The 12,108-nt window shown below is 34.5% G+C and overlaps 1 protein-coding gene across 3 annotated transcripts; it reads left to right on the top strand.

The window, feature by feature from the left end:
* The first annotated feature begins 1,653 nt into the window (after nucleotides 1-1,653).
* On the top strand, nucleotides 1,654-10,132 carry LOC105117867 (uncharacterized). 3 transcript variants are annotated; one of them, XM_011015649.1, is made up of 13 exons: nucleotides 1,654-1,875; nucleotides 3,362-3,565; nucleotides 3,905-3,955; nucleotides 4,704-4,837; nucleotides 4,941-5,057; nucleotides 5,221-5,340; nucleotides 6,317-6,420; nucleotides 7,278-7,447; nucleotides 7,773-7,826; nucleotides 8,772-8,881; nucleotides 9,291-9,404; nucleotides 9,510-9,635; nucleotides 9,721-10,132. In XM_011015649.1, the coding sequence occupies exons 2-13, from the start codon at nucleotides 3,389-3,391 to the stop codon at nucleotides 9,746-9,748; spliced, it is 1,305 nt and encodes a 434-aa protein (XP_011013951.1). In that variant the 5' UTR covers nucleotides 1,654-1,875; nucleotides 3,362-3,388; the 3' UTR covers nucleotides 9,749-10,132. The 3 variants fall into 3 exon arrangements, with proteins under 3 accessions (XP_011013951.1, XP_011013960.1, XP_011013965.1); XM_011015658.1 differs by having other exon boundaries at nucleotides 1,860-1,948; XM_011015663.1 differs by lacking the exon at nucleotides 1,654-1,875 and adding an exon at nucleotides 2,175-3,022.
* Nucleotides 10,133-12,108: the final 1,976 nt, after the last annotated feature.

The raw sequence follows: 12,108 nt of genomic DNA, 5'->3' as shown, positions 1-12,108 counted from the left end.
AGGGAAAAAAAGGGTATTCCATTCGAGGCTGTGATTACTAAAGACTTGCTAAATTTTTTGGTTCGATGGAAGATCTAATGGGAATTAGCCTCCATGGTAAGATACACCTTCACAGGTTCTAAACCCCCGTTCTGCTTCTTTCGGGATTTGAACCTCAACACTTTATGAAAATCTCATGCCCTTTAACTGCTATAGGATTCACTAGATTATCGAGATGTGCTGTGTTGTTTGATGGATTATTTTTTTAAAATGAAAGTTTTTTTTTATTAATTTAGATTAATTTATCAAACCAACAATTTAGGTTATAAAAACAAGATAATTTTATAAAAAATATAAAAATATAAAATTTTATTTTTAGCAAATTCAATATTAAAGTTTGAAATTAAAAAAAAAGTTAAATTAATGAGATAAAGATAACTTAAAAAAATAAGTTGAAAAAAATCACAAAACTCAAATTCCAAACAATCTAACATTGAATTTTAAAATTAAAAATAAAAATTGAATAAAAAAGAAAAAGAAGAAGATAGTGTTGTTGGGGTGAAATTAAAACAAATTAATAAAAAAATAAACTAAGTCAAATCAGTTAACTTACCAAATTTATTATTCAAGTCATAAGATTAAAATAACTCTATATAAAAAAATTTTAAAAAATACTAATTAAAAAAATATTACATTAAAAAGTGTTAATCTATCAAAATTATGATCCGTATTATTATGATACCAGGATAATTCTATAAAAAAAATTTATTTTTTTATATATTTTAATTTTCAATCAATTCAATAATAAATGATAAAATTAAAAAAAATTATGAAAAAACTAAATTAATCTATTAAACTTGTAATTTAGGTTATAAGATCAAAGTAAATTTATATAAAAAATACAAATTCTCACTTCCAATAAATTTAATACTAAAAATTAAAACTGAAAAAAATAAATTCAAGAGACATTTATGTAATATAATAAAAAAAATCAAAGTATTCTTATTAATAATATAATATTAAATAATAAATTTAAAAATATAGATTAATAAAAATAATAAAAAAATTATTTTAATAAATAATACCTTATGAGCATGATGTTGCCATACCCTTCAAGCTAATATTAATAATTAATTTAATAACAACAATAATAATCTATGTTGTTATTGTAAAATATTTATCTTCATAAGAAAAAGAGTATTTTCATTTGATAGACTGTAAAGAATGGTAACGCTTTTTCATTCTTCTTCTCTTAATTCTCCTTCAAATCAAAACTTTACACGTGTTTATTTGTTCATGGCTTCTACCGGGTTTCATTTTACATGAACCAGCGCATGATGGCCAATTTTTTTTTTTGTTGCAAAATAATGCATGTTTTCTTGAATTTAATTATTGAAATTAATAAATTATAATAAACATGCCACGTCGGAGATACTCTTTAAAACTGTAAAAGAAATTAATATCACGCAAGTAATAATTATTTTTTTTTTCAACAAGGAGAGTACTATGGATAATTTATGTGAACCCCACACATTTAATTGCCAAGTGTCAACACACGCAGAAAGAGAGAGAAAACAAGGTGGCTATTGCCAAGTGTCCTTCTCTCAAGAATCACCTCCTCTGCAGGCTACGAAACACAACTGCAATTATCTGGCCAGCCAAAAGGACAAAAAAAAAAAACGTCCAACACACACAGAGACACAAAAACGAGAGGGTGACAGAGAAGGCTATATATATATTTAGGGATGGATAAGTTCCCGTCGACATTGGTCCTCCCCTAGTCTTTACATACCCTCTTTTGATCTTCTCTTCTCTCTTCTTTTCTTTTTTTTCGCCGTTCCCTTTTACTTTCCGTTCCAAAACAAAAACAAAGGGAGAAGAAATTAACATCTCCAGGTAGATTTCTTTTCCATTCTCTTTGTTCTTCCTGAACACAAGAGAAAGAGGGCCTCTGACTTTGAGCCAGCTTGTACGTATAATTAATATTTGTCTCTCTCCCTCCATTGTGATCTCATCGTGAATGATGGATATAAGGGCGTGTTTCATTTTCTGGGTTCTTTTCTTTCTGTTATTCTCATTTCGTAATCTTGAATTTTTTTCCCTTCTCTCTTCGCCTGTCATATATATATATATATATATATATGGATCGGAGATTTTGCTATTTTTTATTCACATTATGTGGAATTTTGAAAGTTGTATGAAATTTAAGAATACATAATTTGCATTGAGGTGCTGTTTTAATCTATTATAAATGTAAATGGCTATAACTTTATTGGCTAATTGCAACGACTTGTTAGATAGTTGCAGGAAATGTAAGGGGACCGTTTTGTTTTGAATTACATTAGAAAAAAAGAAAGAAAGGGAAATGGAACAATTCCAAATAAATGGAAATGCACTTCCAATTAATGCACCTCAATTCTTTTCATCACAGGCAATGCAACATTGTCTTTGTTGTTAGTTTATGTCTGATTTCAAAGATGAGGATTCGTTGTTTCTTCTCCTCGTGTGCCGTTAGGCCTTAAATATTCTATTTGAAATTTCGTTTGGCGACATTGTGGTCGTTAGGTCTTTGAATAGTTGATATATCTAGTGAAAAAGCACTATTTTTTTGCCAATTTGGTTTGGGAATTGCCCAAGGAGACTTTTTTTTTTTTCTTAAAAAAAATTCCTTGGCTTGTCCACATTTCTTGCCTATTTAGAATGTGAAAACAATGCTAAATACACATATGACTCTACTTGCTGTAAAGCGTATCATAATGTTGGGGCACTGGATGGCTATTTCTTTCCCCAGCATTTTCTGTTCACACATTTCACTGTACCGGAACTTCATCTATTTTTCTTTGTTGAATTAGCTTTCAAATGCCAGATAAACGTCTGGTTATATTCAAAAGAATAGATTGATGAACTAAATGCTAGACTTACATGTTATTGATATTGCCTTCACTGATGCGTATTAGTTATTTTTATGCCACTGGAATCGGAATTCTACAAGCCTTATCGCATGTCAAGTTCTCCAATCAATTTTCGTTTCTCCATTTCTGGGGTGAGGTGTTTCTAATGTTTTTGGCATTTCTAGATACCTTAAAAACTAAGCTGCAACCTGCTTCTTAGATCTTTTTCTGTTAAGTGGAGCTTTGTTTTGAGGTCATGCTACGACGTTATACTTGTATTTCCTGCAAGTTTGGAAATCAAGGTTGCCAGAAATAATCTAACAACGACAGAATTACGAACTTTTTCTTGTTATTTACATATGTTCCTTCCTTTTCGGAAGCTCGAGCTCCAGCACAGCAGCTACTGCCTTTTACACAGAGAATTTTTCAAATTCATCAACACATTTTCTTTTGATGTAATAATTGCACCTTGAAACTCTCTTTGTTGATAGATGCCATCTTAGCACAAGGGCTCCAGGATGGCCACCAGCTTTGATTATTGGAATGACTGCGTTGATGTCCAGGACATGGAAGCAATGTGGCAGGAACCTGAAGTTAGCACTGAATGGTTAGATGCTGGAGAGACTAAAGGAAATAAAGTTCACCTTTCACGGGATCCCGATGGAGAGCCTTATTTGACGCAGACTGAGATGAAGGTAAAACAATCCTTCATCTGCTTCAAAGACAACTGTAGCTGCTTTGTAATGTATTCATCAAATTGACACGTATAAAATTATGCAATCCACTTGCTAACGAAGTAATCAATTCAAGTAGTACCATAATGACAATTTCCTTTCATCTTTATAAATCTTGGGGGGCTTGAAACAAAGTTGCCTATTCCTCTGCGCTGCAAATCTTACCTGCTGCCTTTCTTGTCTTTTACTTCTCAAGAATTTGAAGCAGACAAGTTTGGATTTGATGGGTTCTTAGATGCAAGCCATATGCTCCTTATCTTGTCATCTAATCGGACCTTGCATTTTTTTGTATTCCTTCAGGCTGTAGCTGATATCATTGTCCGAAGACATTTTGATTCACAGATACAGCCGGTATGCCCTCATCAACTACTTTTTTTAACTCTAATTGCTCAGAAAGAGGTTAAAGGCGGGAAATGGTTACCAATATACTGACCGAAACAACTTATAAATCCGCTAATTGGCAAAAGTCTTCATGAAAACCATCAACTTGGGACCCAGCTCGTTGGTCTGAGACACAGAGAAGCCAGCTATCCTGAATTACATTATGCAAATGGACTGGCCTCATAACTCAAATTCATGTAAATAGTAACCGAAGAGAAGTGTCCTGACCTTCACACCCTTTTTACGCTATGCCTGCATCACTTTTATAGCTTGTAGCATGATAAAGAAAGTAAATAGCTTCCACACAAAGCTACTGACACATGGACATGGCTTGGTCATATATCATCCTGGGTGTTAAGATTGGTTGGTTCAACTGAAAAAGCCATCATTGATATCTATTTTCTGTTCTATTCTATTCCAATCATCCTTAAAATATGATGTCAATGGACCAAATGTTGAGTGAATCATATCTTCTGTTTCAATTGCTGCAAATTCAGTTAACCTTTTGTTTCTTCTTGTCGCTTTTCCTGGGATAGAAAAGCAGAAACCAACACCTTAGTTATCCGCCTACTGCTTTCTGAATTGTTCTTGAACAAACTTTTGGTTCCGGGAAGAATTGTGTGACCTCGTAACTACACTTTAGCAATGTTAACGAGTAATTAAGCTTTAAGAAGCTAACTGCTCGGTTCTATTTTGCATCCATTCCCCGTATCTGCAGGACATGATATGTGCTGTAGCTGAACTTGCAAGTGATAGACAGCCCCTCTCTACACGGTGGTATGATAAGAAAACTAAGGAGACAGCCCTGGGCATCATGCAGATTTTACCAAAAACAGCAGAGTGGCTGGTCAGGTACCAAATACATGTTCTGATTTTTTTGAGCTCCTTAATAACCATCTCCTTTTCTTCTGGTTTTATTTTGGCTTGCTGAAGTTATAACTGCATCGTGCTGCAGGGACTTAGGTTATCAGGCATATGAAGTAGAAGGGAATCCAGACATTCTATATCGACCTTTTGTTAGCGTCTATTTTGGTGCTGCTTATATTAAATGGTTATCGAACTTCGAAGAAGTGTAAGTTATCGATCAGAGACACCATTGGTTCAATTGATTATTCCTGCTTTTTTTGGCTCTATCCATATTTATTTGTATTGAAGCAAACGTTGTATTGTGATTGACAAAGCTTCTATTTTGAGTTTAATTAATTTAGAAATTTAACTTTCAAGGTCTTTTGCAGAGAAAGAAGCGAAGAGTTCGTAGTTAGGGCGTATAATGGTGGTACTACAAAAGCAACTCACAAATCAACTTTGCGATATTGGAAACAGTACCTTTCAGTCAAAGAAAGTCTCCCATCCAGGTACTTTTTTTTGCGTACTGCTTGATGATATAAGCCCTGCATTTCTCCTTTTCTTTTCCACCCCTTTATTTATTATCTTTTATTTCTTCTCACTTGACTCTGTCCTAGTAGTTCCAAAATTGTTTTTCAAACAATTTCAAAAGGTGAATTGGAAATCCAAACACACTCATCTGCTTGAGAACTCTTTGTTTTTTCTGAACTTGCTACAAAGTCCTTGCTTGGAGTTGTCTGAAGATCTCCTTTTCCTTTTTGATATTTGGCAAATTTGTGTTTTCCCCACAATTTTCTATATGAATTTCTGTTTGTTTTGTCAATTCTATTTATCTAAATTGTGAAGATCCTTGAAACATATCGGGAACTGTGCAACTGTATTGAATGGTTCTGCAAATAATGCAATCTCAAAGTAGTTGCAGGATTATGAAAAAACTTTAGCTTCCTCTGTTTTACATTTTTTTATTGTAACTCATACTTCACGCTAACTAAATAAAACAGTAACAAGATAAATTTTGCAATTGCATTAGCAAGATAAATTTGATGTTTGGCCTAGATGCATTATTTGAAATAACCTTACAGGTTTTTTGCTCAAAAGGTTGTTCCACGCCCGTGCCTTGGCAGTTTTATGTAACACTTTCACACAAATGCATGTGGCGATTTTGGCCTTCGTTATTTGACTTCTATCACCACCGTAGTCCATTTAATATGACACGAGTCCTCCGCCACCTACACTCAGGAACAGCAGTACCTGCATTTTCTGTTCGTAACTTGTAGCCCAACACTATTTATAGTCATTCCTTGTAGATCCTAGTTTGCTGCTCCCGAGGCTTGTGGTTACAAATCACTGAATCAACCCTGACTTGTGAAAAAGGTTGCAATACCATGACTGTTACTAATTTTAAAAAGCAGGATCCAATGTAACATTTTAAAAGAATAGATACATTATATCTGATTTTGTGTGAACTGTATTGTTGTTATGCAGAAGATTTGTCGATGAAGGTCCTTCAGTAAACAATGCTCATTCTTCAACTGCTCAAGCTGCACCTACTGCACAAAATACAAATGCACCTTCTTCAGAAAAAACAGGTTGTACTTTCACCACTTAAGATTACTTGCAATTGCATTCAGTGTCTTCATAAAGCTTGGATTAGGCTCAACAACTTCTCAGTTCTCATCTAATTGAATGACTATGAATCTACTGCCAATGTGCCAGAATCTTGTTTGAATAACAAAACAAGGTCAAACGCAATTCAAGCTAAACTTTTTAGGTGATTGTACTAGGGGTATTCAAAATCCTAACAATTTTTCCTACAGAAGCATGTAATTTAGTAGCCTTGTGATCCTTATATTAATCTTTAGGCTACTAAAGAAATTGCCCATTCAGAACCTTCATGGGTGATTATGCCTCAGAGAAAGTATTTTTTGTATAGATTTTTGCTTACAGAATATACAATTACTCAGGAAAAGAAAATAAGTGTAAACATTCACTTACCAAATGTATTAAAGGTCTTGTGATATTTTCCAGTCTTCATATGCATGGTTGTCACTTTTCTCTTTTGAATTTGATTTACCTCACAAGTTTGTGATATTTTTTAGAGCATATAATTACTCAATAACAAGAACGTATTTCTCTAGTGGAGCATATGAACTTGACAAGCTCAGAACAATTACTATTGCAGTTGACTTGGTCAATATCGTTTTAGTTGACATGATGGTGTAATTGAACATAAGATGGTATTTTTGTTGTTATGAAGTCACATGGAAAGATACATCTTGAGTAGAGATCACGCCAATATGCTATAAAACTTATTCTCTTAATTATAGACACTATCAATCGACTACCCTGAATGGGGCCAAGCTCTCCTCTTTTCCAAGTTATTTCTTAAAAGATATTTTGGTTTCATTTAGATGCTAATTTACCTGTTGCTGCTTGGAGGAAACAGGTGTTGATTATATATATTGGGACTCTAAAGCTTCCCCAGAAGAAATGCAAGAGATGTGGAGTCGTTCTGAAGTTGCAAAAGAGTGGACGAAATCTGGAGAAAAAAGAGGAAAGGTGCGCTTTTCACATGACAAGGACATGAAACCATATCTATCTCGGGTAGAAATGAAGGTATGAATAAAGACGTGAAAATTCCTATAAATTATTGCTATAAGATAATAATCTTACCTTCAAGTAACTTCCATTATTCTTGTATGGAATGCTAATCACTTTAGCATATTGGCCTCTAGCACAGCAGGGGCCTAAAACCAAAAATTCGCAGATAACCTGATAGAGCACGGAGCTTTCATGTTACATACCATCTGTATGGTTGTGATATTAAAAGTATCATATCATATCATTGATGAAAGCTTCTCTTACATATTAACTTAAAATAACCTTTTATGAACATGAAATACGCCATTTATGATCTGTCACCAATACTGACTTCATGCAGGCAGTTGCAGACATAATTCTTTCAAAATACTTTAGTACAAGGGGAGTTAAACCTGTGAGTATATATCCTAGCTAGTAAAAGTTCCTTTTTTATGTAAAAATATGCTACCATGTGGCCAATTCATATTTCCTTTTCTTTTCTGTGTTTCTGTTCTTCTCTTTTATTTCCAATTCTTAGAGGCATTTACCAGTAGTTATTCACTTCTGCCACCTGGCAGAGAGGATGATCCCACATTCATTTGCTAGTTATTGTGATACGAGTTTGTGTTAGGAAATGACTCCTTTTCTGTTGGAGGCTCTAGCGAAACCTAAATGACGGTACATGCAATCTGTCCCTCCTGCTGAGGCATTTGTGTCATGTAGATTTGACGCATCCAAAGTCGCAAAATAATTAAGAAAATCCAGTTCAGATAGATGGCAAGGCTGATATCTATTGGAGAACTGGCATCTTACGACTAGGTTGACTCTTATGTCATGTGCTACTTTACAGCATATAAGCTCCACTAAAAATGTTTGAACTCATTTTCAGATTAACAGCAAATACTTTGTCCAGTATTGCTCTATAAGGGTCTTTAAAGAAGAGAAATGGAGTAAACTATTTTTTTTCCTGACCAATAAGATGGCGGGAGTGGATATATGATCTTAAATCACACGTCTGTCTTCTCTTTTGCTTCAGTTTCTTGGAAACAATGGATAAAGTTACAAGCTTGTGCTCAAAATGTGATTTTTGCTTAGGTTTGACCTAACAGCAGTGGTTTTGCCTGAGATTTTATTCCTTGGGGATATAGTATTAGATAAAACTGATCTGCTAAGGTAGCAAATCTTGCTTTCCTAACCAGATTTGAAAATTCTCGTGTGATTTGAGTGGTTTACAAGGTTATTAAATATTCTCATTTCTATTATGGTTTGTTTCAGTTCTTGAACATTCTATCCTTGCCTAAATTTCCATTTTTCGTGAACTTGTCCCCTGCTCTTCTTCTTTGATACCTATTTTCTGCAGTCAGTCATTTGTGCTCTTGCTGAGATGGTGAGCATGCGTTTTGTGAATGGGGTTGGACCGCGAATCGGATTAATGGGAATCGACTACTCTACAGCTTTCTGGCTATACATGTACGCAAATACTGGAATAAATTTTTGAAATTCTAGGTTATAAGGTGGTAACATATGCCCTTTTTTTTATAAAAATTTACACATGCATTTGACTTTTTGATAAAAACAAATTAAACAAGATTGGATGCTGCTTTTTGATTGATTGCCGAGGCTGTTCCATGGAGCCTGCTCTCATTTTTCCTAAACAATTTGGTTCTTATGAAAGTGGAATCTTTTTATTCAAACAATACCTATTGCGATCGAGTTTTAACAAAATACGTATGTATTTTGAGTGTAGAACTATTTAAGGCTCCCAGCGCCAAATATATACAATGTATTTTTGAGATAGACCTTTTCATTGGTGTCTGGTTTTCTATTTTTTCCTTAAGACCATCGCTAAAATGTGCTTGTTATTTCTCTTTGCACGCAGGGAATTGGGTTACAGGGCTTATAGATTAGATTCCGCTGGTGATCTGACCAAGCCATTTGTGTCTATGTACTTTGGTGCAGCCTATTTGGCCTGGTTATCGGAATATGAAGGGAGGTGAGTTCGATAACCATGAAATCTGAATTTTAGCTGGTCTCGTATTGAGTAATCCTTCGTGATAGATTGTGTCCCATCCACTAATTGTTGTAACTTGTTAAACAGGGAAAGAACTCCACAGTTTGTCGTTCCAGCTTATCTTTCTGGGCCCAAGAACGTGAACCATCAAGAGACCGGTCCCCTTTGGCTTAAATTCGAGCAAGCTTTGAGCAATTATGAAGACTTGAAGAGGTACTTCCTGCTCATTTGCGCATCTGCAAGTGGAGGAATCTCATTTTTTCTATATTACTGATTGAGTTCATCTTTGCCTTCATAGGGATCCTGGAAATTGCACCATCCTGTAAGCTGACCAGTGAAGTGACGCCATCGTTCAAATTGTGCCGAGTGATGGATATTACTGCTGTTATAGAAGAGCAATGAAATGAGTGAAAAGTTTATTTTCTTCACTCATTTACATTAGAAAATACGAGGGCAGATCCAAGCATTAGGGAGAAGAAAGGCTAGCTGTAGCTCCTGTCCTTTTTCTGGTTTCCGATACACTGGATTGAGTAACGAACAATCTTATATTATGTTCCGCTCCATCTTACAATTCCAATAACAGGGCATTAGGAGCCAAAGCTCGAGCCCCCCTCCAACATCATTTACCCATAGTAACTGTCTAAGCAAACTGCATATGATTAAAGATGATTATTTATATTTTAACTTGCATATTATGCTTCAAATTCCAATTATCTCTATCCAGCTATGCCCCATCATCAGGGCTCATTTCTTTTATACTAAGACCTCTCTTCTACTCAAGCCCTGTCTCTTCTTCTATTGACTCATCATCGACTGTGTAGTCATTGGCATACATATCTTTTGCGAATGCTAGAGAGACCCCCGTCTTATTCAGTGACATGATCATGAAAGTCTATTTCATTCTTCACCTTATCCTCACTGCCCAGGTTGATGTACTCGTTGAACAGTGATCCCTTCCAAATGTTATCTCCCTGCACCACTGGAATAACTAGAATTATCCCTCCTAATATCTAGAATATTCAACGAATCTGACACTAAAATCTTCAAGATAATCATCAGTCATCACGTTAGGAGGAGTAAGCAGAACGCCCAACAAATCATCACCATCAAGTTGAGATGCATCAAAATGTACTGAAGGACCCTCATTCTTAATGCATGAAGTTGTTCGGAATCTCATTCCCATAAGGAAAAAAACCACCTACACCCTTCATTATCCGTTCCTGTACCTGCGAATGACATTTTAGCGTATTAGAAACATATGCATCCGTATTTATATTTGCTGTGTATTTGTGTGCGTGCAGGGAGAGAGAGAATCTGTGGTGTGATGCCTTTGAACTCTGATACAGGGGGTTATTATTATTTTTTTTTTGTTAGATTCGGTTTTTATAAAAAAATTAACAAAACTAATTTTTTTTTAACAATTTTTTTTTTCAGTTTTTTTACTTATTATATGGACAGTTGCAGAGTAGGTTGTTGAATAAATCCATTTTTTGGGACTCATTTAGGTTGTGGCAGTTACAGACCATTAATAACAGAAATTCATAACAGCTTGACAAATCAGGCAATCTTTCCATAATTAGTACTGATATATTTTTTTTAAGGAAAACAATTGGTTTTGTATTAAGTGTTATTTTCAATAAGTATTCTTAAATTTGTATCTTAGACTAATCAATTATCACTCACTAAGCCTCAATTATTATATACAAGAAAATCAGTGTTGTATCAACTCTGTTTCGATGTTATATAATTAAAAAAATATAAAATTATGTATATAAAATTAATTAATTTTTATTGTGGAAATTTAGGGAAAAAATCATTAATTATTTGAAAAATATTGATATTGAGAAAATTAAAAAAATAAAAATAAAGTAGAAATTTAATCGAATGCTGCTAGACCTGCACATATGGGCCTGATGGTAACCAGGCCGTGCTCCTAGGCTGGACAAGTCGAGCCTTCGACCCTTTAAAAAAAAAAAATTAAAAACCGAAATCTCCTCCACTTAATATTGAGGACCTTGTTGTAACACAGATTATGTTTCAAAATATTTTCACAAACTTATAGCTTTAATGATCTAAGTATACAAGATTTGCAAACAAAAAAATGTTTAAAATTTGTAGTAAATCGAAGCATTTCAAGGCAAAAAATTCGTTCATGATAAGTAAGGACGAAGTTATAGTGAAACCATACTTAGTTTTAGTTAATAATAAGAATAGGGGTAATATAATAGTTCTGATATCATATTGCACATACAACAACTAAGAATTGAGCTAAATTGTTGAGGCTAAACAATGTCAGCATTATCATACACTTCCACCCAAAGGATCTGGCTTGACTTACCCATCTGCAACGCTCCTCAAATCCCAGCCCGCCACACTGGCTGCTTCTGTCAATGCCGCTTCCCATTTTTCCACCCTGTTTGTATCCAACACTGTAACGTAGCTCATGTTTAGTAAACGCCTCTTCAAAACTGCCCTTCTGGCCCCGTACATCTGATGGATCAACATCATAGAATATAGGCAAAACCAATTGTCAAGAGCTTCTCCGACATTACATGATTTTCACTAGTCTATCAAGACACCATCTTGAAGCCGCATAGTGTCTTGAGAATACGATGATTGAAATTCTAGACTTTTGGATTGCATGTATCAGTTCGGATGAGATTTCTTCTCCTCTTCGTAGTTCAGA

The sequence above is a fragment of the Populus euphratica genome, unplaced genomic scaffold (assembly GCF_000495115.2).
Source record: "Populus euphratica unplaced genomic scaffold, PopEup_1.0 scaffold5.1, whole genome shotgun sequence".
Lineage (NCBI taxonomy): Eukaryota > Viridiplantae > Streptophyta > Magnoliopsida > Malpighiales > Salicaceae > Populus > Populus euphratica.
Note: the sequence above shows the minus strand (reverse complement) of the source record. Positions and strands in the feature narration are given on the sequence as shown.

Bases quoted from the DNA above. Each gene is read 5' to 3' on its own strand.
- LOC105117867 (XM_011015649.1), top strand. From the start codon at position 3,389: ATGGCCACCAGCTTTGATTATTGGAATGACTGCGTTGATGTCCAGGAC. The intron at 3,566-3,904 runs GTAAAACAATCC...GTATTCCTTCAG, and splicing joins TGACGCAGACTGAGATGAAG to GCTGTAGCTGATATCATTGT. The intron at 7,448-7,772 runs GTATGAATAAAG...GACTTCATGCAG, and splicing joins TATCTCGGGTAGAAATGAAG to GCAGTTGCAGACATAATTCT.